This window comes from Lagopus leucura, unplaced genomic scaffold (assembly GCF_019238085.1).
Source record: "Lagopus leucura isolate 7727_CA_CO unplaced genomic scaffold, USGS_WTPT01 Super-Scaffold_741, whole genome shotgun sequence".
Lineage (NCBI taxonomy): Eukaryota > Metazoa > Chordata > Aves > Galliformes > Phasianidae > Lagopus > Lagopus leucura.
Window position 1 is genome coordinate 8,295,024 of NW_024962256.1, and position 23,938 is coordinate 8,318,961.

Below are 23,938 nucleotides of genomic sequence, written 5' to 3' on the forward strand. Positions count from 1 at the left end.
AAAAACTGATCCAGTAAAAACGTTTTCACAAATGGAGTCAGCATTTGGACTTAGGATAGTCAGAATTATTTCTCTTACATATATAAAGCAAACAAATTATGTGATTCTAAGCTATCACAAATAAGCAATAAACTCTTTCACTGCATGACGTTGCTTACAGCGCATCCTTCTTTTTTCCATGCCAAGACTCTGATTGCATTATTTGTCCAAAATGTCACAGTTAAACAGGATATCTGCTTTTCCACACAGTGTTTATGGAAAAGAGAGCCATCCCTTGCCAACCTCTCACCCAGCACAGCTCCTTGGGGCATGTGGGGCAGAAGGTGGCATTCCCAGATGTCCCACTCAAGCATTTATTGCAGATCCCTTAATAGGTCCTATGCCTATTTTAACTTTGTTAGGTTAGCTTTACATGTGCAAGCTTGCACTGTGGAAAAAAATAAAAAAGCAATCAGTTTACAAACAAAAACAATCTGTATAGCTGCTTTATGTGTGATTTTTCCTTTCCCGTCCCAGTCACTCATGCAGGAAGGAAAACTTTCCTAATTAATCAATGCCGTTAGCCTGATTGTTATTTTTTTTCCCCTATTTATTAATTAATCTTTTTTATTTTGTTAATTTCTTGTTTCGTTATCTTTAATTAGCAACTAATAAAGCAAAGTTAGAATCATAGAATCACCAAGGCTGGAAAAGACCTCCAAGATCCTCCAAAGGGGTGTTTCACCTCCATAGCTGATTCTCTATGTGATTCCTAACGATGGCACTTGCTGAAATGGAAGGGATTTTCTTTGAAGCTGAGAAAGATGTTGAGAAAACTGCCAGGAGAGTGTCTGGGAGAACTTTATATTATTATTAATAAAGTTTACCATGTAAACATCAAAAGAAGGAAAAACAGCAGGAATGTGGCACATGTCAAGATAAGTAACCCACGTTGACAAGGAGTGCTAGCCAATTAAATTATCTGGGTAACAGGATTAAATGACTTGTAGTTCTGCATGCAGAGCCAAGACCATTGGTACCCATTTACATTGGCACAGCCTCCATCTCTGACAAAGGTCTTCTCTCACAGGATTCACAAGCGTTGATAGGGGGCTTCCAGAGGCCAGATGGTAACAACTTTCTTTCAACACAACGCCTCTGGGAACTGGTAGCAGTACCCAGCACTCAGTACTCAGTTTTGTTTACAAAAGAGGGCTTCCCATGTAAAAGTTCCACTTTGCCTTATGAAGAAATTTGACATAAGTGTGGAGAACTTACTTGAAGGTTGTATTGTCAAGGATGTGATTTATTTCAACCTGGCCTTGCCATTTTCTCTAGACATTGTTAGTGCACAAAATGCACTTCAGTACTTGCTGGAGTTGAATTTAGCAGAATGGTTGGCAGAAAGGAAATGTGAAAAATGAAAGAATTGAAAATCTTTCCTTACATCTTTCCACAGAGTAATATGCAGCAAGACACAGCCAAGTTCTGGACACTTATCTGCTAAGTGCTTTCACCCTCAGCTAGGAGCAGCACCAACCCACAGGCTTACACAGCAGCCACATCCTTGGGCTGACTGAAGTCAAGGACCAGTACATGGCAATTGCTATGGCAGCATTCAAGTGGCAACACTGTGTGGCATTTCAGTAAATTCTGCCTGTTTCACTGCTGTTAATTTGTGAGTAATCTGCAATGACCTAAAAAATGTATTGACATGACCCAAAACAAAAGTAGACCCATGCATCATGCTGCGGGTTCACACATCAGGGTTTTCTTTATCAGGGAAGAAGATAATGCAATTAAATACTTGTACAAGAAACACATGGCTAGGAGAAACACAGACAGCGCTCGTTAATCTGTCACAGGCACCTCAATTAAATTCCTTGCAAATATTAGTTATGAGAGCTATGACGTGTTGTGGTTTACAACACCACTGAGATATAACGAATAAGGAGCTGAAAGGGAAGATGAAGCGGGTGCTGCCTCAGGAGGGCCAGATTCTCCAAAACTTTGTCAGACAAGGAATACAAACAACCAACCTGCAGTCTGTAGCTGTCTCATGCATCATTTATTTTGCCCTGTGCTTATTTGTTACGGTATTTGCTACTGTTAAGGCCTCCAGGGACCCTACAGAAGATCTGTGCCGTTAGGTCACATTGTCCCATAACACATTCACTCCTTAAGGACAGTGCCTCGCTGCCCTCCAGCGGTAGCAGCCTCACAGCCGTAGCTCTGCATTTTCTGGTTGCTCGTAGCCCCTCAAGCTCCATCTTTATGGAGTGTATAACACTACGGGTTTCCATGAGAATTGGATGTAGTTTGAAAAAGCTGGAAAAAGCTTTGCAGGGAGGAGTAGGTGCAGCAAAGCTCCAGCACTCTGCGAGGAGAGCTTAACACCCACCCTCCAGCGTAAAGCTCTTTCACTATGGACAAATACTCTTTGTTTTCGGAGTGAATTTTGATAGATTCCTTTAAGAAGATTTCCTGGGAAACGGCACTGCGACTCCAAGACCACAAAGGTCAGCCCTACTGTCATCACTGCTGCTTCCTGCCATGCAGGATTAGTTTGCTTGCTTAGCTTTGGACTGAAGACTCACCACCTCCTCTTTAACGGTGCCTTCGATGTCCGTGACAAGAGCTGCAGTGTTTAACGTGGAGGTTGGTCACTCTTTCTCACCAAACACTGCGGATTAGCTGTACAAATCTGCTGCCTTTGTTCACATCTATACTCACCACCACGACTCCTCAGATAGGGTACAAAACAGCCTGCAGTAGGACCCAGTTTTACCAGGCAAGAATGGGGATGTGGAGCCCTCGGCCCTAAGCATGTCTGCTGGGACCAATGTCTTCTTTGCAATCTGTTTTGTGAAGGAGATTGAGGAATGCTGAAAAAGAGAACCATGAGGTTCCTTCTATTTGTTTCCAAAATTATTTTCATTCAAAAGCGAGACGTGTTTGTATAAAATAGCTTAATTGCTGTTAGGAAAGAAAACTGTTATGTACTATACCAGACCCAGCTTACGGCTGTTTGGATAGAAAAATTGATAAGGATCTACTATAAACCCATTTAGTCACTTCAGGAAATGGCAGCAGTGTTCAAGTAATCCACACACACGGAACCGGGAGTTTAAACATTTGACATGACTGGTTTTGCTCAAGAAGGTATTAGGATGTCAGAACATGGATGTTTGGATAGCTACAGTATGTAATAGCGCGTTGAGAAAATAAGAAAAGATCTCATGGAACAAATGAATTTATGTTCATTTTGGTATCTGCTAAGAACCTTTAGTTTTGTTTAGTTTAGTCTCTTTAGCTGAGAGCCAGCTTCTCCCTGCTAGTGCCTATTGAGGCAGAGCTAGAGGCATCCTTTGGCCACAGTGTGTTGTCACCATCACCTCGTGCCAGGGAGAAATCTGTGTCTGAAGGGGTCGTGGTGGATTCATGGCTTTGTGAGATGCAAATCTTCTCCAGTTGTACGTCATGGCCCTTCCAGGTGGGATTTTTTCATGCAAAGCACCTTATCTAAAAAGATAGCTTGAAAGCTAATGGCAAACAATAACCTCCAGCACAATTTGTGGTATTTTTCCTCTTCACGATGATTTTTTTTCATGCTTTCTCAGTCCTTAAGTTTGGATTTCCACTAGCATTATCGTATCTTCTGCCTCTCCTCCTCTGATCTGCTATCTGTTACCAGCAGAATAAAAACTTGTTACTAGTTTCTCCCCTTCAGCTGACAATTGCTCTGTGCCTCAATTCTTTTGTGCAGTATCTCACAGATCCAAAAGCATGCCTCATATTTTGCAACACACAAAGGCTCCACTTCCATAGTTATGAAGGATGTACCACACAGGACTGTCAGATAGCATGTGTATTTGTCCTCTGAAGAGGAAAATTTCAGGCTAGTTTGTTCAGGAACAAACCAGCTGTGAAACTGGTAGATGGAGAATGGGGAGTAAGTTGTCAGTAGACTCTACTGGTCTTCCCAGTAGTCTTCCCATGCAGTGCATGGCAGCTGGTCATGCCACTCTGACTTTACATACAGATTCTTTGAGTTTTAGCTTAATTTAACCTTCTGGCCCTATCCTACTCCATTTCTTTGGCTGTTGTAGTTCAGCACTTGCCCTGCTAATTTATCCCCAAGAGAGTTTTTCCCACCCAATTATACCTTGGTTGATAACTCGTTTAGCTGTTTCGTTGCTCTGTAGGCTGCAAGTGAGAAAAGGACTGACTGCAGATGAGGGGAATGATGGAGGGATCTACTTTCAGGTTAAACAGGAGCCAGAGAGATATGAAAAAAGTGTAGAAATTCTTTTTTGTAGGAATAATGTCTAGAGAGCAGAGATAATTTGCTTGAGACTTTTCTGAAAATTTTTGGATGCTAATCTTCTGACACAAATCTCACCACTGTCTGTTTGGGCACAGCTGTATGTTGGAAACACAATTATGCATTGGAAACTGTCTTAACTGGTGGTACGAAAAACCTTACCAAACAGCCTAATCTCCAAACGTAAATCTTTGCTTCCTGGAAAAAAAAAGAAAAACCAACCCACACCAACGCACAGCTATTGAAGTGCCAGGGGAGTGTTTGGGAAGATGTTGGTAGGCAGCCCGGAACAGTGGTGTGATCGGGATCTGCTCATCCGGATGTGTGGATATACCCTGTAAAATGAAAATACTTGGTAAATCATTTCTTTGGCATGCATCTGGAATTTCAGGAAGAGAGATCAAATTGCAAAGCACACACCTTTGGTGGAGAACAGAACTCATTTAGTATAAATTCTCAATCCTCACAGATTGAGAGCAGATAACCACAATGAAAATGGACCTTCATGTGAGTCTCACTTGGATGCTTCTGCTAAGTACTTCTCTCCTATGTGAACCAGGTACAGTGAGTACATTTTTTCATGCTTATATGGAAATGTTACGGACAGAATTCATTACTAATATAGCCTGGCCTGCTGGAAAGTAGTGGCAGAGTCTTCTAACGTATTGCTGGCAAGCTTTGTTTGATGGAATTGTTGGTTTAATTTGTCTTCTTATTCAAATATTAGCCTTGTAACTCAAATATTCAGATCAAATTCACAGGTTAGATTTTAAAGCTGAGGAATATTTTCGTTGCTTCTCTTCTGTGAGGGGAATAGCTTGAAGAAGTCATTTTCTTTCTTCCTTCTAACATTCTTCTTCTAATTCTCTTATTTTGAATTTAAATTCTTCTACACGATACATTTAAAAATGTAGAAAAAGACATTAAAAGAATAAAAAAGCAGCTTGACTGACATGGGTGGAAATCTACTTTGCAGAGACTCGGGACTGCAGAAGTGCCATTGTCCTTCAGTCTTCAGAAAAGTCAGCCCAAACCTTCCTTATAATCTCACTGGTTTGAATGACGTGATCTTTATCCATGGGCACCATGAGCAAAGGCTCATCAGCCAGAAGGAGAAATAATTTCATAGAACATAGATTCAAGGGTTGGCTATATTGAATTATTTATAAAGCAAGAGCGAAGGCAAGTCAGACATAATAGGATGCAGCTGCCTTTCAAGAAGGTGGTAAAATCCCAGCACTGTAATCTCTTGTCAATAAGTTTGCTTTTGTCTTCAGTTTGACCTGGATTAATTTAGAATGGAAAAGTCTCTTTGGCTTTTGCCTTGTAAACTCCCAAATTTAGGATCACTGATCTATTTCCAGGAGCAAAAGTGTCTGATGAGCAAATGCTAGCTTGGGAAAAAAGAAAAAAACAGTCTCTAAAAGAAATTTCTCCTAAATTTCCTGATTGAATCAGGCATGGATCTTCAGAGCTTGCTAATTTTGAAAGAGCCTTCTTGCTTCTTTATGGGTATAAAGACAGAAAGATCACTGCTTGCTCTTTGCAATTTCTCTGCATAGAGGAAGCAAAGGATTGCCTATGAGTTTACAGAGATCTATCATTCCCTAAACTTGACAGAACTAGACTGGAAGAGCTGCTCTACAGATATGTAATGCCACAGTTTGGTTTAGTCAGTCCTTTAAGCAAGTATATATTACATTCCATGCTGCAGAATTAGGCGAAGTCTGGGCTCCCCAGGAAGACCTGAGCAGGCACTTGCAAAGAGAACAGTTGAGGCTGACATGTTGGGCTGTTGGCCAAAACAACCACCACACTCTGCACAAACAAATGATCCACAGCCTCCTCTGCTTTTGTGGTAATAACACGGCAAAGATAAGTAACTTCTCTACTGCCCCAGCAAGTTCTGGCAGAGCTCAGCTCCCAGAAGCCCGAGTCTCCATCCATTGAAGGATGTACATGAGGGCTCTTGTGCTGCTATGAAATAAGGTCCTCTACAATCATCTTCCGCTGAATTATGAGAGAAGAAGCACGTCCTTCCAGGCAAAGGGAGGATGGTTTTCACTTTGAAAATATGTCACATACCAGTAAATACTCTATCAAACTCTGTGTCAGCACAGGAAACCATAAAACTTATCTAGAACTGTGTTACATCAATGCTAATGTATCTATTAATTCTATACAGCAAATGGCTTCTGGTGGCAGTCAACAGAAGACAGTGAAGGTTCAGCCTCACCATGGGCCAAATTCTCAAAATGGCTTAAGAAGACATTTAAACCCAAAGGTAAGAGGGTGAGACGTAGACCTGAGAGTGAGCCTTCTGGGCATCCCTGTTAGGGTTAATGGACCCCCCCTGCGTGAGCTGGTTATCTCACCATGGCCCTTTAATGATAGAACAGGTCCTTGTGCAGCAGAGCCAAGTGAACTGGGCTGAATCAACAGCACTGATTTGGGCTCCACTGCTTTGCGCACTGCAGGCATTTCCCAGTCAGCCCCAGCAAGTGGAGACACAGAAGCACCACACAGCCCACCCCTGAGCAGATGGGGATGCAGCCTTAGATGTTAGAAGTTTAGATATCCTGGAATAAGCAAACTGATATGCTTACTTGCTCATTTTTGCTTTGGTTTTAGAAGAGACACCACAATTGCGACTGGCATCTGGTGGGGACAGATGTGCTGGAAGGGTTGAAGTTTACCACAACAGCGAGTGGGGGACAGTCTGTGATGATTTCTTTGATATGAACAGTGCCAGCGTTGCGTGCAGACAACTCAAATGTGGCCAAGTTGTTTCTGTCCTGGGCTGGGCTTACTTTGGCCCTGGAGAAGGAAGCATCCTTCTGGATGATGTGAAGTGTGCAGGAACCGAATCTCACATTTGGGACTGCTCACATGCCGGCTGGAACAAAAGTGACTGTGGACACAATGAGGATGTCAGTGTCGTCTGCTCAGGTAAAAAAAAATGAATTGTGCTGTTAAAAATTGATTTGGATTTTATCCTTGACCATAATAGCGAGAAACATCAGAGTAGGATTTGGAAATCAGATGGGAGCTGAGCTATGTGCATGCAGATGCTCCTTGTGCTTGGGCTGAACCAAGTGAGCAAGGAACACAAGGATGTCATGTGCAACATATCAAAATTGGCAGCAGTGGGCACTGAGTGTGAATATGGGGAGAAGTCATTTGAGACCATAGAATGGTTTGAGTCGGAAGGGACCTTTAAGATCACCTCGTTTCAACCCCCTGCCATAGACAGGGACACCTCTCACTAGCCCAGGTTGCTCACAGCCCCATCCAGCCTGGCCTTGAATGCTTCCAGGGAAGGGAACATCCACAGCCTCACTGGGCAACATTTTCCAATACCTCACCACCCTCACCGTAAAGAATTTCCTCCTAACATCCAATCTAAATCTACCCTCTTCCAATTTAAAACCATTTCCCCTCATCCTGTTGCTGATTCCAGACTTCCCAAGATAAGCCAGGCAACAAGTTCAGAGCAGACAGAAGCGCATCCAGCAGGTCTGAAATGTGTTGAATTGAGTCTGAATTGAAAATAAATATCAACACTTCTATCTTAGATGTCACTCAAAGCAATGATCACATAGCCTGAAGCCACCTATTTTGAAGCAATTTGATTAATGCCAAAGCTAATGGCAATTTTTGCTTTGTTCTGTGTTCACAGATGCAGAACAGTCCACGATTGCACCAACAGGTAAGGCAGGGTCTTTGCAATCTAAGTCCATTAGCACCTCACAGTATGCCTAAATGCTCAGAAACTGATTTTTAACTTGAAAATCATGCAATTACTGCTCTTTTCCAGACAGTATCATAGAAGAATGTGTGTTCCCAATTTTCCTCATTAATTCATTATTCTAATGACCTGGATGTTTGGATTATTTGTAGGAACTTTGATTGCCTTTCACTAACTAATAATTAGAGAAAGCATGTGGCAAGTCTCTACATTCCAGCTGTAGGCTTTAGACTCTTGGTTATTTCACCACTGCCACACAAAACCTGACACATACATTATTTTATCAGTGCCTCAGTTCTGATGACCATTCTTATAGTTCTCCAATAATGTATTTCCACTAACTTTCAGTATCCACAGAGAGGACCCAAACTACAATTTCATCAACCACGTTGGTCACAGACCGCTTTGTAACACCTACTACACAACTGGCGACTTCTACAGATAAAGGCAAGAGAAAAACCCAACCTGTAAATCTACAAAAAATAAATAAAATCCAGTAGTGTGCAATTTGGTTACAGCAGGCAGTAATACTTGGAATTCAGTCAAAGTGTTTCAGCACCTGTGTTTTTAACTCTGTGTGTGATCAGCCTTGGTTAGCCAATGGCCAACACCATCTTCATTTGTGGCCACTGCGTCTTTAGCAATGACTGCTGCATCTCCAGCAGTAGAAGAAGGCAGTCAGAAGTAACACCCAGATCTACTGCCATTAAATGTTAAATCCAGGTGAACGCCTCCTGTCAGTAAGAACAGAGGGCTGTGCATTCACTCACTTCCCTGAAAACCCATACCCACATGCTTGCATCAAGATTCACTCCTAACTGCTGCCATTCTCTCCTCCATTCTCTTTGTTCCCCCGACTTGCTTGTGACCCCAGAGCCATCTTCCACATCCACTGTTGTCACAGAGGGAAGTGCCACATCAGCTACTGAAATCCCAGGCACAACTTATGAAGGTAAGAGCAGCTGTTTTGCAAGCTGTTTTGCAATGCTGTTACTTGGGGGTCTAATACTGTTAACTGGGGGTTTGAGGCTGGATTAAGAAGATGTGACTGTGTGAATCTATGGAATATTCACAGCAGACAACAAGAAATTGAGCATTTGTGTGAAGGAACAAGGCCCTCTGTGACATCTTCATTTAAAAAAGGCTGTTGGGATGTATCAGCAATACATCCATTTAATGATGGATGTCCCTGAGCCTGCAGCTGTAGCATTACACGTGAAATTTTGTGTAGTAGTCCAGATCATTGTGTCAAGTGTCCAGATCATTGTGATTGGTGTGTCCAAGATTCATGACTGCTCCAGGACAATTAAAGAACAGTCAGGCATGTGAGATCATCTCCCTCATTTTGACCCCTGCCTCTCCAGTAATTTAGCAGACTAATTACACAGCTGTTTATCAAGCCTGAGATCTAAACTGAGTCTCTAATTCCTCAAAACACATCTGCTTTTAATTGCTGTTGGCAGACATTTAATTTCCCATCCTGAGAGCTTCTTCTGTTTGCTCAGGTTCCACCTCCACTACAGAGGAAGATGGGACATCAGAAATCCCCACCTTGTCATGGAAAGGTAAAAGGCATCTGCACAATGCAGCATGTTAGAAAACTGCTGTGTTTATCTATGTGACTGTAAGTTTTGTCTGGGGGAGGGGGATCAATGGACATGCTAAAAAAATCAGGTAAAGCCACCATCTCTCAGTGTAACCAACACAAATGAAATAAACTGAATTTGCTTGGTGCCAACCTGCTGGCTTTTTGGGAGCGTGGGCAGGCTGCCAGCAGCACCGTGTTGGGAAGTTACCTACCAACCACTGTTGTTGCCAAATGACAACATTCACTGCTAGTTTTGCTTCTCACGTTCCTTTTGCTTTTCTCGTTACTGAGAGAGAGGACTGAAACTTTCCTGATGCTTGTAATGCAAAGACACGAAGACTCATTTCTGAGCACTGAGAGTGGATAAAGGATGGCAGGGAATACATGGATTCTCTTTTCCACTAAGCTTGAAGCCAATTCAATGCATCAAGAACTGGGTTCAGCCATACTGCCTTATTGAATGCTGTCATGTTTTCTTATTTCTTGCTTCTTGTTAGACTCTGAAAGCTCAACAGAACCAACATCAACCATCCCACTTGCAGAAGGGAGTGTGACTGTGACCTCAACTCCAGAAATCCCTTCCACAGCTCCTAAAGGTAAAAAGAGGTTCTGTGTGATAAAATATAAGAACAGTATTTAAGCTTTTGATTAAATTAGATTATATAAACTAAATCATATCACCAAATATCAGCTCAAGTGTCTGTGACTGATTCATGCTTCACTCCAGTAATGCATCTCCTCAGCTCATTAGCAGTCCTTTTGACACCCCTGTATTTCTCCTTCGCATCCAGTTCAGGTGATTCTGTCTAATAACCTGTTTCCTCTCCCTTGACCCTCCCTGCAGCTTCCTCCTCTGCCCCCAGCACTGCAGCCACGCAGCCAACAGCTGTTCCAGAGATCCTGACCACCTCTGGGGAAGGTGAGGCACTCCTCTGCTGCAGGTACTCCCAAACACAACAAGGATCACATCCCTCACTGCCCCAACAGTGGCCACTGCGTCTTTAGCAATGACTGCTGCATCTCCAGCAGTAGAAGAAGGCAGGCAGATTTAACACCCAGATCTACTGCCATGAAATGTTAAATCAAGGTGAACGCCTCCTATCAGTAAGAACAGAGGGCTGTGCATTCACTCACTTCCCTGAAAGCCTATACCCACATGCTTGCATCAAGATTCACTCCTAACTGCTGCCATTCTCTCCTCCATTCTCTTTGTTCCCCCAACTTGCTTGTGACCCCAGAGCCATCTTCTACATCCACTGTTGTCACAGAGGGAAGTGCCACATCAGCTACTGAAATCCCAGGCACAACTTATGAAGGTAAGAGCAGCTGTTTTGCAAGCAATCTCTAAGACTAATGCTGTTACTTGGGGGTTTGAGGCTGGATTAAGATTGTAGAATATTCACAGCAGACAACAAGAAATTGAGCATTTGTGTGAAGGAACAAGGCCCTCTGTGACATCTTCATTCAAAAAAGGCTGTTGGGATGTATCAGCAACACATCCATTTAATGATGGATGTCCCCAGTCTTGTAGTTATGAAAGCATTCTGATGAGCTATTACTGTATATTTTTGTTTTAACCAAAGTAATCAGCTTTGGTTCCTATTCACATTTGAACACTGTTTTTCACTGTTCCTGTTTTCCTCCCCCAAAGATTCAACCAGAGATTTAGTCACAGAAATGGTTTAATGAGTCTATGAAATAATTACTTAAGTTTTGTAAATCTCAGAAGCATAGTTTCACCAGACAGGGCCATTTTGCATCAGCCAGGACAACTCATGGCCATCCAACCAGGATGCCATCTTTTTTTAGAGTCATCTTCAGGCTATTGAAAGTCTTCCCACAGCTCTTTACACCATTCCTCAGAGCTCGTGATTTTCAAGCCCATTGTGTTTCTTGAATCATCCATCCCAGCTCTCCTCATTATCTCTGCCTTTATTAAATATACATCATTGACCAAGCAGCTGAGGCCTCTTTAGTGCTGAGAAGAACAAGCAGCTCCTATGTACCACTGAGAGCAGGACTGAGCTTGGTCTGGCTCACTGCAGTGCCAATGTTACTGGCTTCCAGTTTTTCCACGGTCCTTCTGTGCCAGCTGAAAGGATGATTTAGCCTTTGTGCCTTGCTTTTCTCTTTCCAATGAGCATCCCATCGCACCTGTCAGTGTAGAAGTTCAACTTGCTGATTTTTGGCATTCATTCTGTTCATTCTGAATTCTCATTTTGTCCTCCAGAGAGCGCACAGGTCCAGCATTTCCTTCTGTCACTCTACCTATGTTCCAAAGTGTCGGAGTTAATGGCTGAGGATTTCATTACAGTACAGTAGTGGTGGCTGGTTATCTAACACCCGTGCCATCTGTTAGGTCAAGATGCTGCAGAATGTGGTAAACAATTACTAAGGCAACTGGTATTTCTTCTCTTTGTAACCTTTTCCAAACCTACTTGTCTTCAACAGCTTTATCGATGTTGTCAGAAGTTCAGAGCTGTGCCTCCATGCCCACGGCAGCAGTTGTAGGAAAGGTGGTACAAATTTGCTTACAGCTCCACCCATTAACCTGATTTTGAGCAGTATGTTCATATTTGAGCTCTAGGATCCACCCACCCTAGTTTCTTTAGATGTCTTGCAAATTAACAGACAAATGTTCAGCACAGATTTAAGTCAGTGTTTCTCTACCTTTTTACTGCCAGCCATCTCAATTTCAAAAGGACATAAATGAAAACTTTCCTACTTTAAAGGGTATTTAACAGAGCTTCGACCAGATTTTGCTGCCTGCCTTACTTATTCTGACTGGGATCTATTCCAACTGAATGAAAAGAAGTGGGCACTTCTCAGCACGCACCAGTGAAACTGAGAAATCCTTTGGGATTTACTTTTATTTTCTTGGCTTTCAGAAGTTTGAATGTGAATTTCTTCTTAAATGACAGCTCTATTGAGCACTGTGCAGGCTTATGGAACCTAATATGCAGTGTATTTGTGCTTTCCTAATACTGCCCTCACAACCGTGCAACTAAGTGCTTGTAACTATTAAGTGCTGTGCTTATGCCTATTCACCCATGTATTTGAGCCAACAATTTTATCTTATTTAGGCATACTGTGTGTAACAAGGGAAGCTGGTCAATGGTTAAAATGTTTAAAAAAAAAAAAAAAAAAAGGCTCCTTTATAGCTGTAATTATAGCAACTCGTTACTTTTACTGTGACAACTGTATGAAAACTGTTCTTTGGCTACAAAAGGCTAAGGAGAACTAATTGATTACTAATTGTTTTGAGTATTTTTTTTACACATAGCCATGTGCAAAGCACTGACTTCGAAGAAAAGTAAATATCAACAGTGGAGGTTGCCTCTCTCTCAATACTGGTATCTTTAATATCAGCTGAATCATGACACATTTATTCCTGCCTGTAATCTAACTCAGTATTTGGATCTGGATGCTTAATTTTTAATCTCCCTCCTTTCTCCCTTTCTCCTCCCTTTCTCCCACCTAGATACAGATAACTAATGAAATCTAGTTCTTAAACTTTTTATGTAACACCCTTCATTATTGCTGATGACTACTCAGCACCTGTTTAATACGTTATCTTTTGACTCAATTATTTTTCTCTCTCTGATATCGTGTTTGGAGCTCTCTCAGAAATTCAGGCCTTGATCTTGGGAAGTGAGCCAAGCACGCCGCTCCTGACATTTCTTTACAGCCAACTTTTGCAGAAGGAAATGATAAGCACGGTACTCAGATGGAAGGAGCTTTGATCATGGTCAGCAAAAAGGAATTAAGGGCAAAGAGAGTCCTTTGGAACATGGTACTCATTCTGAATGGATGTACATTAGTTGGTTACAAATGACTGCCAGGTGACAGCAAAATGTCCTGAAATGAAAACCTTGTAATCACAGACCTACCAAGGAGTAAGACAGGTGTGTATACTTGGTACAGTTTATGATGGCAACAAACTCAGAAGAACTCAATTATGTTGTCGGCAGAGTCTCTGATTTCTTTCTCTGAAAGAAAAATACACTCCAGACCCATAAAACTAATTTGGAACTTCAGATCTCTAAAAGCCTTTCCCTCTGAAAGTGAGATAAATGTGTGGATTATTCCATAAGTACCCAGCTCTCAGAAATGAGCCTGATCTGTAGAAATAGCTCTGCTACTATTCTGGGGAAATGATGCTGTGCCAACCATCTGTTATGCCAGAGTGAAAAGAAGACCAATCAGGTATTATTTAAAGAAGAAAAAAAACCATATTCCTTAGATTGCAGGTGTCCCAGGGAAAGGTTGGTTCTGGGTGCTCGTGTTCATCCTTTAGACAACGCTACCATATAGATGAGAAAGATGGTAAAGAAATGGTAAGAACCCTGTAAGGATGAGGGTTGTTTTCCCTGCATCAGTGCCTCATGGAAGAGGACTATGTCTGTGCCCGTTGGGTGCTGCATGATCAACCATTGGAAAGATGGCTTCAAGACTTCATAATATCAATCCTAAAACAGCACGTAAATTCAGAGGAGGATGCTTTCTCATATCCAACCACACCACAGGCTACCGGTCCCCGTCATCCCAATGATGCAGACAGTCTCTAGCACTGCCTTGGGTCACTGACTGTGGTGTTCTTTCTCCCCAGCAGATGCTCCAGCCCTGTCCCTGCGCCTTGCAGATGGTGACAGCAGGTGCTCAGGCCGTGTGGAGCTCTTTTACAACGGCAGCTGGGGAACAGTCTGCGATGATGCTTGGGATATGGGAGCTGCTGAGGTGGTGTGCCGGCAGCTGGGCTGTGGGGAGCCTATGTTGGCAGTGCCTGAAGCACAGTTCGGCCAGGGCTCTGGGAACATCCTCCTGGATGAGGTGCAGTGCAGAGGGGATGAGGACAGCCTGTGGGACTGCTCTCACCAAGGGATAGGTGTGCATAACTGTCAGCCAAAGGAAGACGCCGGCGTCATTTGCGCAGGTAGGTGAGCACATTTCAGTCCTGATTTCTCATCAGTTGTGAACTATGACCAGTTGTAATTAAAACGTCCTCTTCTTGTGTTTAACAGTAACTTCCTTGAGAATTCTTGCAAATCAGTTCCCAGTTTTCCAGCAATTTTGTGTTCTGAATGGAACACGGGAATGTAGGAAGGTGACACTTGGAAGAAGCAAAGGGAATAAATAGGAAGAAAAGATAGAGAATTTACTTCAAAATCACTCCAAAAGAACCGTTTGCCAACATGCACTGTTCATTTCCTGGCAAGAGGATGGCCATATGTCTGCTGGACTTTCCAAGAGAGATACTAAGGCACTGCCTATTTAACACTGCTGGAGCAGTCAGCCTTGGCAGTCCTACCCCACCTCCCTCTGGCAGAGCTGGAGCCCAGGTTGTGCAAATGTCTGAATTCTGGCCGTACTCAGACAAAGCAGAAAAGAGGCAGTTTCAAATATGTTTCTCTTGCTATCTCGAGCTCACCTTCCCCTCGCCCTGCAGTGCCAGAGATCTGCTGAACCCAAAATGACTGAGGTGAAATGGCTGAAATGGGCCTTCTCCTCTTTGAGTCCATGCTCCCAGAGATTAATGGGTTATGTCACTACTGCTTTTCTTTACCTGACATAGGAACTGAAGAATGTCATTAACCATCCGCTGTAGCAAGACCACAAGTTCACTTTTCTGTTTCCTTTTCCAGAGCCTGTTACTCCCCCAGTCCCAACTGAGCCTGTCCCAGCTGGTGAGTTCTCCATAGGCAGGTCTTGCAAAGTTTTCACATCTGATATTTTACATAGCAACTTGGTTTTTCCTCTTTGGTAAACACATCTGCCCATTGCTGGGACTGCTGAGCAATCACGTGTTTCCTTCTGTTTTTCCAAGAGCTGTCTCTGAGGCTGGTGAATGGAGACAACAAGTGCTCAGGGCGCCTGGAAGTTTTCTACAACGGCAGCTGGGGAACCATCTGCGATGATGACTGGGACATAAACAGTGCCAGGGTTGTGTGCAGGGAGCTGAGCTGCGGAGATGCCGTCTCAGCCAAAAAAAGTGCCTTTTTTGGGGAAGGCACGGGAGATATCCTCATGGATGATGTGAAATGCACAGGGGATGAGTCCTTCCTGGAGCAGTGCTCTCACAGGGAGCTGGGAACGCATGACTGTTTGCACAAGGAAGATGCTGGTGTTGTCTGCACAGGTACTCCTCTTCTACATTTTATTTAGTGTGAATGAGCCACACCTGCCTGGAGGCTTTAGCAAATGACAGAGCAAAATGCTTTCTTCCTGACTGACCTCAAGCTGCACCTAGGTTATTTTATTTAAAAGCAGTGCTGGTTGGCATATCATCCAGGATCTTGTTCACCTCAGCATACAGTGCAGAGGTGGTGCTGCTCTGCTGCCAGCAGCAATTCCTATTGCAATCTGGGTGAAGAGCTGGGATGGAATTGCTGTTCTCCCCACCACCTGCATCAACATCCCCTGCTGATAGACATCCTCAGTAGGGTGGCATTGGCTGCTCCAGGGCACCAGATAACATCTCCTAGGTCATGGTCTAGGGGATACCAGGCTGTGCTTCTGTTTATCTCTCTTTATAACCAATGATCTGGCTTTCATTTTTTTGATGGTGTTTATTTTCTCTGCCCACAGGGCCTGTGGATCTTACCACTCCTGGAACAACAGGTATGGAGCACTTCACCACTCAGTCACCTCAGATGTAGTCAAATATTATTTCTCCCATCATGGAGTGCTGATTCCCCTTGATTTCAGTAGTGCTATCTACGTTCTGGGAAGTGACAGCCCTGAACATATTGTTAGCTCCAAAAAATCACAGCGCTCACATGAATAGGCATGCATTAGGGTCATGATTAGTGGGCATGGTGTACGGGACTGTTGACTTATGGCCTGAGCCACTGATTGGGCACCTGGGGAAAGGATCTGGTCAGCCCTGGGAGCACAGGTGAAGGCAATTGCTACAATGGAACTGAAATGAGGGTCTGATTATATTGGTCTTAATTGCAGTTTAATGTCAGTTTGGCTTTGGTTGGATAGGTTTTGCTTTGCTCACATGATAATTTAAAGACTGCTAATGCTTGGCTCTTTCTTTCTTGCAGCCCCAACTGAATCCACCACAGCTGAAACTTCAGGTACTTATTTCTGCTCGCAGACCTTATGGATTTGCTCAGGATGCAGAAGCATCCCTAGGGGCTGTGCACACTCACTGTGGGTACATCCTGCCTGTCCTGCCCTGGGCAGCTCCTGATCCACACTTGTGCTCTCTCCCATGTCCAGCAACCCCTGCAGGCAGCACCACGTCTGAAGCACCAGGTATGCATCACTTTACACTTACTGCATTTGGTGTGGTGCTTAAGCTTGGCACAAAACCACTAATTTCCTCAACATCAGCAGTCCTTGCTTTGCTGTGGACAATAATTTGTTTCATTATTTTGCTTCTCACAGTAACCACCTCTCCCACTCCTGGACCAGCAGCCACTACCAGCTGTAAGTGATGCTCAGCGTTACACCCTCAGATCTCTGCCCAAGCTGTGACCAGGTGCTGGCTGGCTCCCAGTGCATGTAATCTCATGGATGCAGCCATTCATTCCCAGAGGTGATCCCAGTAACCTCTCTCTTGGCTCCCACACCTAGCCAGGGAGGAATGTGGGCTGGTGCTGGTACAGGACCAGTATAACCTGGGGTTAGCACTGGACCACGTGGCTCCTAGGGCAACCCCACATCACAGACAGTACTGGGATCTCTGTATCCCCCAGCATCCAAGCCATGGCACAGCTCTGGAGTTGGGGATGCTCCCTCATTACAGCAGATCCCAGCAGCACCAGCATAGGGCTGAGCATGGCTTCATCTCCTGGGGCTGTGCAGTCAGTGTGTGAGTGTGAGCCTGGGGCTCTCCTGCCCTGCACATGCATTACACCTGTCCTGCTCTGGGAAGCCTCTAACTTTTGTGTTCTCTCTCATGTCCCACCAGCTCCTGCAGGCAGCACCATGTCTGAAGCACCAGGTATGTGTTGCTTGACACTTACTGCAATTGGAGTCATGTTTAAGCTTAGCACAAAACTGCTGATTCCCTCAAGGAAAAAAAAAAACCTGATGCTCATGAACAGAGCTCAGAGCCCAGGGAAGTTCCCCAGGCAAGAAAGGCCACTAGGAATCCTTGGCCTAATTTGTGTGGGGTACACATTCATAATATGAGGGATGAACGTATTTAAGATTCAGACAATGTTTACTTCCATATTTTCTCTTCTCACAATAGGAGCCTCAACAACTCCATTGGTCTCCTCAACTCTACCAGTCTCTTCAACTCCTCAAAGCACAGAAATCAGCACTTGTAAGTAATGCAGTGTTATTCTGGTTTAAGCACTTGGTCAGCCCTCAGTGTTGTGATCCGATGACATGTTGACACAGCTCCCCATTTTACTCTGTTCTGGGAGTCAGCACCTTCCCAAGTTGAGGTCACTGTGAATTTCTGATATTTCCAATGGTATTTGGTTTGAACCTTAAAGTTCCCTGCAACAGGATTTAACTTTCTGAAAAAGCTTGAAGTTCAAGTTCTGCTCATACACTGCAAATATCACACCTCAAATTCTTGAAGGCAGAATAATGTCTTCTTTTAAAGTCTGGCCCTATTAGCTACACATTGACACTCCAGCCACACCAGAAAAACATCCATACTTGTGCTGGCAACATACAGGGATCTGACCTTGCAGCGCATGCATTTGAGCATGGAGTCATCTGACTACACAAAGGAATAAGCAGAATTAAGTCTTGTCCCCTTAGTGCTAGCCATATGCCATCATTCCAGTCTATACACTTCTCTTATCACTTTTGACAATTCCATTCCTCAGATCAGTTGATTCTACCTTTTCTAGTCAGACTGCATTCATTTGATTATCATTGTGTAAGCTGATCACACACAAGCACATATTTTTATCATTCACTCTCACTTACTCTGTTGTTTTTTTGTTTTGCTTTTTTTGTTCCCATTAAAAGCTTCTCCAAAGCCAGTACCTACAAGTCAAGGTAAGTTCTTTTCCTTTCTTCTTCTTTTTGATTACATTTCTTCCTAAGCCCCTCCTGTGCTGGGTAAGATGTGTGTTGGAGGAGGCTGGAAGTATACGGCAGAGGATGTCTGCTCAGCACCAGTGTAGCACTGAGGGACAGGCTGGCCTATGTCTGCTACATTTATGGGCATAGCACATCTGAAACATCTGCCAGCAGATTGCCAGGCTGTCAGCCAGGTGTGCCAGCGCACTCCAGAGGGACCTCATCACCAAAGAAACAGCTCAGGGGTTATTGCAGCCAGCTGTTATTGCCAGCAAAGCCCGCATTTGCATTCGTAATGGTATTTAACACATGCTGCATTATGCTGTGCAGTAAAACATGTTTTATTAACAAACTTCCTCTCCTCCAGCAACCCTTGCTTGTCTGCCTACTTACATGCGGGCAATCATCAGGAGATCCTACATCAACTCCCGAGGGTACCTTGCAAGTGACATCCACCTGAGGGACCCCAGGTGCAAGCCTGTGATCAGCAGCTACCATGTCATGTTCCGCATACCATACGATGGCTGTGGCACACAGAGGCTGGTGAGAACCTCAGGCTGTGAAACTATTGTGTGCCAAGACAGAGTCCAAGTTATTTGTGAGAGAAGCTCTCGAGCATTTCTAATGCTTGTTATGTGAGGATGCAGCCACACGACCTGGAGGAGTTGAGGTGGAGCACAAATATCAACAGTGTTATGTTAACAAAGCATTGAACACTATAATAAGACTACAACAAAATTATGCTTCTTGAAGTTCTTGATTCTAAGCTATACAGATTATTAGGAACCTTCCTCGTCTTTTTTTCCCCTTCCCTTTTGTAACGCTTGCTCTTCAGGTCACCTTGTTCTCACATGTAGCTGTGCACAAAGACTCTGCTAGTGGGTTTGGAAGAGGTTATATAAAGCAAACCCACACTTTGGTGAATACAACGTGCAGCACAAGTTAACTAGCTGGGTGTTTGCATGCTCACCACACCACTGAGACTCCCAGAGGGTCTTTGCTGGCAAGGTACCGTTCAGGAGAAGGTTCTTTTCCCATGGCTCCTTGGAGCATGTTTGTTGTGCTCAGCTGCCATTCCCTGCTGGCTCCTTGTTGTTTTCCATGTTGTGGTTTTCTTTTTTTTCCTCTAGGATTTTATACCTCTGTTTATACCTGTTTTCCCTCTCGAGTCCATGAGCTACTAATGATCTCAAATGAGCCATCCATCCAGCTGACCCATGTTAGCCCTTATCTCACCTGGCACTGTGCTGCACACCTTCTCACAGCCCTGCAGCTCTGAGGCCAGGCAGCAAGGCCATGGTGTTGGGTAGCAAGGCCATGGTGGCCTTGGCTATGCTTCTCCTCTGCCTGTGCCCCCAGTTCCAGTAGCATTTAGAAAATGTTTTCAGCATTCCTCTGCAACTCTTAACCTACTAATGTTTCAACAGATATCACGTGGAGCCATCACTTACTCCAACACAGTGGAAGGATCCATTTCTAGCAACTCCTACAGCAGAAATAGAAATCCTCTGCTAAACTTTGCCTGCAAAATATACGACGATGCTGGTGCCCAAACAATACCCAGCGTCATACGGCCCGCGTACCAGGAAACTCCATCTAGGCAATTTGTCGTCAAGTTTGCCTTTTATGACTCGCCATCCTTCTCCAATGTAGTGAAGGAAGCACCATACTATGTAATGCCGAGCCGGGATTTGTTTGTTCGTGCTACCCTGTACAGCACACAGCCAAACGTGATGCTGTTTGCAGACACCTGCGTGGTCTCTCCAAATCCCCATGACTTTGTGACTGTGGCATCTGATATCATACGAAACGGGTAAGGAAAATATCTCAGCAGCCATTTCAAAGCTATTCCTTGTGTGTGGTTGAGGCAATATGGGAAATAATAAATAGACACGCCAAAAAGCCATGGTTCTGTAACATATTAATATGTAACGTATCAGGACAAACAGGAATGGTTTTAAACTGAGATGGGTGGTTTAGGTTGGATATTAGGAGGAAGTTTTTTACCCAGAGGGTGGTGAGGCACTGGAACAGGTTGCCCAAGGAGGCTGTGGATGCCCCATCCCTGCAGGCATTCAAGGCCAGGCTGGATGTGGCTCTGGGCAGCCTGGGCTGCTGGTTGGTGACCCTGCACATAGAAAGGGTTGGAACTACATAATTTTTGAGATCCTTTTCAACCCAGGTCATTCTATGATTCTATGAAACATTTGAGTTATCCATTAGTAAGAAGCAGCTGGATGTTACATGAACTAGCTAACACCACAAGCACATCTTTTTAAGCTGTCGCAGTATGCTTAATTCACCATTGAATTCACCATTGCATTCTGCTAGGGGAGAGAAATCAGTACAAATCTTCAGAAGGCATTTCACACATTTTATTAGGGGAAAAAAAAAAAAAGCAAGAATGAACTAATTGACACTCATTTAAGTGTCTTTGTTTGATTTGGGATATGGGTTTGTTTCTGTGCAGTTTTTACAAAGCCAAAGGCTGAAGTGAAGATAACAGGGCTGCACAATAGCCCTTTCTCATATACTTGGAATTCCAACAGATGCTTTACTTTCATATATTTACATATATGTGTGGCAGTTATGTATGTTTCATTACATATACCATCCTACCCATATAATTTCTGTATTACTGCATCTGTGTTCAGGAGTTCAGGACTATAAGTTGTGATGAATCTCACAGATAAATAGAAAGAAAATTGCTGGTAAATAACGAAACAAATGACACAAAAACCACGTCACAGTTTCTGTGTGATAACTATTATCCTTTTCCCTTCTATCTTACCTCAGGTGTGTCAGAGACCCAACCTATAGGAGCTACTTTTCACCAGACAGCAGGATTGTCCAGTTCCGATTCAGAGCCCCCAGTTTTATCAGCAGATACTCATCCGTTTACCTACAGTGCAAGATGGCAGTGTGCAACAGATACGATTATTCCTCCCGCTGCTACCAGGGCTGCATAGCCAGAGGCAAAAGAAGCACAGGAGATGGCAGTGGAAATGTCATTATCGTTGTCTCCAGACTACAGTAGCCCCAATAACACTTCTTCTAATTCTAATATCACGCTGATCACTTATAAATGTGATCAGTAGGTTGCACACCTGCTCGTATTTTAATCTTAACTGTATTGTGTTCCTTAATTTCAAACTTTTGGATCTATATTCCAGATCTGTAAAAGCCTAAACTTCAGTAAAAACTCAGTGATAAACTGTAATGGATCAGCTTTTTGTTCTTCCCCACCAAGACTGTTTCCCTCTCTTGTACTGCATAACTCAAATACTTAGTATTCAAGAATAACTAACCTGCCTTGTAAAGCAGTGGTGTTGCTTTACAAGCTCAAGAAGAATAGGAACCCCTTGTAACCAATAACGTCTGAGCAATTATTTTAAATAGGAGCTCAACAGTTTTTGAAGAAATATTGTCCATGCCCAGAGCTGTAATCTCTCCAATACCTATGACCTATTCCCATTTTCCATGTCAGTTTTTATTGCTGGAGATTAGACCTGAAAAAAAAATATATATTTTCTTCATGATATACGTATTTGTTTCATCCCTTTACTTTCAATATCTGTTCCAACTGTATTACTTTGAGCCAGGAATGTGTTTAACTCAATATGTTAAATTGCCCTATTGGAATGACATAGTGAAAACAGGGAGAAGAGTAACTTTCAGTTTATAATAGAGAAAAGTGTCTTGAAAGTCACCACAGAACTCTACAGGAAAGAGATTTATTAAACTTTGGTAACGTGGTGAGCTTTGTTGGGATGAAAAAAGCATCTTGAAGGCCAGTACTCAGTTTCCATGCAGTGAATATCTGCAAATTGCTCAAACTCATAATGAGATGCTCTGTGTGATGCTTAGATCTGATCTGACCAGGTCTCTGTTGAGGTGGCTCTGCCCAGGGCTGCTCCACTTAATGCCAATCCTAAACCAGAGGGACTGTAATGCCTGGTAAGAAAATGGCTGAGATTTCAGTCCTGAGCTGGAGTATTTCCTAATTGCACTTCATTCACATAGAACTCCACTGTGCTGGTAACCCTGCTGTTCTGCTTCTCACAGGTAATGATTTAAAGTGCTTGAAGTCACATTTTCTCTGCTATTGCACTCCCAGCCACAGGCAGTGAGGAAAAGTGCCTTTAAATAACAGATCCACTGCAGCTGAATTCTTGTTCCTGTTTTCCAAAATGCACACTAATTTGTTCTAAGGATCAGCTGTTTTAAAATACCTTCCATACAGTCATCCTGTTCCCATTTTAGAGGACTTTCCTGAAGACCTCCCAGCCATTTTCTTTGGAGATGGAAGAGGGAACTCACAGCAGGTCATTAATATTTCAGCTCTGCCTGATCCGTGAGCACATTGCACCATCTGAACGTGGGCTTAACGTGCAGAATTTGTAAAAGTTTGAGAACTCAGACTTGGCACCAGGCTCGGGGCTCCAGATCCTTTAGAGCAAAATTAGGACAGGATTTCCCCATACGTAAAAACTCCCAAGAATTTGCCTACCAGCCTGTAGGTACCAGCACATAACAGCCACAGAGGGTTTTATTCCTAGTGCTGCTGGATGCAGCACTGACCAGGGCTGAGTTTTGTACACCAGTTCATGTTTTAAATGCACATAAAGTGGGTGTTAGCAGCTGAAAATTGCTTGCAAATATGTGTGTGGGTTCAAGAAATGAAAGGCTATAAAGGATAAATGTTAATTCGGTGTTTCTGGAATCAAAAGGTTCAAATATGAAATGTATTCCATACCTCTTGTATATGGGATGATGGTGGTGATGGGTTGATGATTGCATACATGATCTTAGTGGTCTTTTCCAACTTTAATGATTCTGTGATTCCATTCCACATTTAAAGTCAGTACAAATATCTTGTCCTGAGGAAGAGAGCTACATTCAGAATCCTTAAAGACAGTTAAAAATCACGGGGAGGACTGTTTTAAGGAAGGTTATGCTCTGAGACTAGAATGGAAGCGTAATTGCAGATGCAGTATTTCAATATTTGCATACAAAAGAAAGGAATTTTGTTTTATTCGAAAAAGAAATGGTTATAAATGAGAAGCACCTGGATGTGTTTCAAAGAGGTCTGCTCTGCAGTTTGCCTTTGCTAGGGAACATGAAAGAACATCTGTTTGCACAGCTGAACCTCTTCACATTGGAAAGATTCCCCCAGCAAGGCTCCCAATCTGCCCTGCTGGGCATATGCCAAACAAAAAGGCCGTCTGTGGCACTGTCAGCATCACAGCCTGTGGAAGCTTTAAACTCTGCAATTTGCTGCTGCAGTAGGAAATGCTCCACT

At 43.4% G+C, this 23,938-nt stretch overlaps 1 protein-coding gene across 1 annotated transcript in view; it reads left to right on the forward strand.

Annotated features, from left to right (window-relative positions):
• LOC122175698 (deleted in malignant brain tumors 1 protein-like) overlaps positions 1 to 22,192 on the forward strand; it is a 31,551-nt gene extending 9,359 nt beyond the window's left edge. Inside the window, 22 exon segments of the mRNA XM_042863563.1 lie at positions 6,489 to 6,587; positions 6,935 to 7,252; positions 7,983 to 8,012; positions 8,400 to 8,498; positions 8,926 to 9,003; positions 9,557 to 9,616; positions 10,137 to 10,235; positions 10,484 to 10,558; positions 10,878 to 10,955; positions 14,249 to 14,576; positions 15,434 to 15,454; positions 15,456 to 15,775; positions 16,225 to 16,257; positions 16,689 to 16,721; positions 16,867 to 16,902; positions 17,035 to 17,076; positions 17,561 to 17,593; positions 17,846 to 17,920; positions 18,583 to 18,612; positions 19,004 to 19,179; positions 20,064 to 20,449; positions 21,433 to 22,192. Coding sequence (XP_042719497.1) covers positions 6,489 to 6,587; positions 6,935 to 7,252; positions 7,983 to 8,012; positions 8,400 to 8,498; positions 8,926 to 9,003; positions 9,557 to 9,616; positions 10,137 to 10,235; positions 10,484 to 10,558; positions 10,878 to 10,955; positions 14,249 to 14,576; positions 15,434 to 15,454; positions 15,456 to 15,775; positions 16,225 to 16,257; positions 16,689 to 16,721; positions 16,867 to 16,902; positions 17,035 to 17,076; positions 17,561 to 17,593; positions 17,846 to 17,920; positions 18,583 to 18,612; positions 19,004 to 19,179; positions 20,064 to 20,449; positions 21,433 to 21,673 — 2,690 coding nt within the window. The 3' untranslated portion in view covers positions 21,674 to 22,192.
• The last annotated feature ends 1,746 nt before the right edge of the window (positions 22,193 to 23,938 follow it).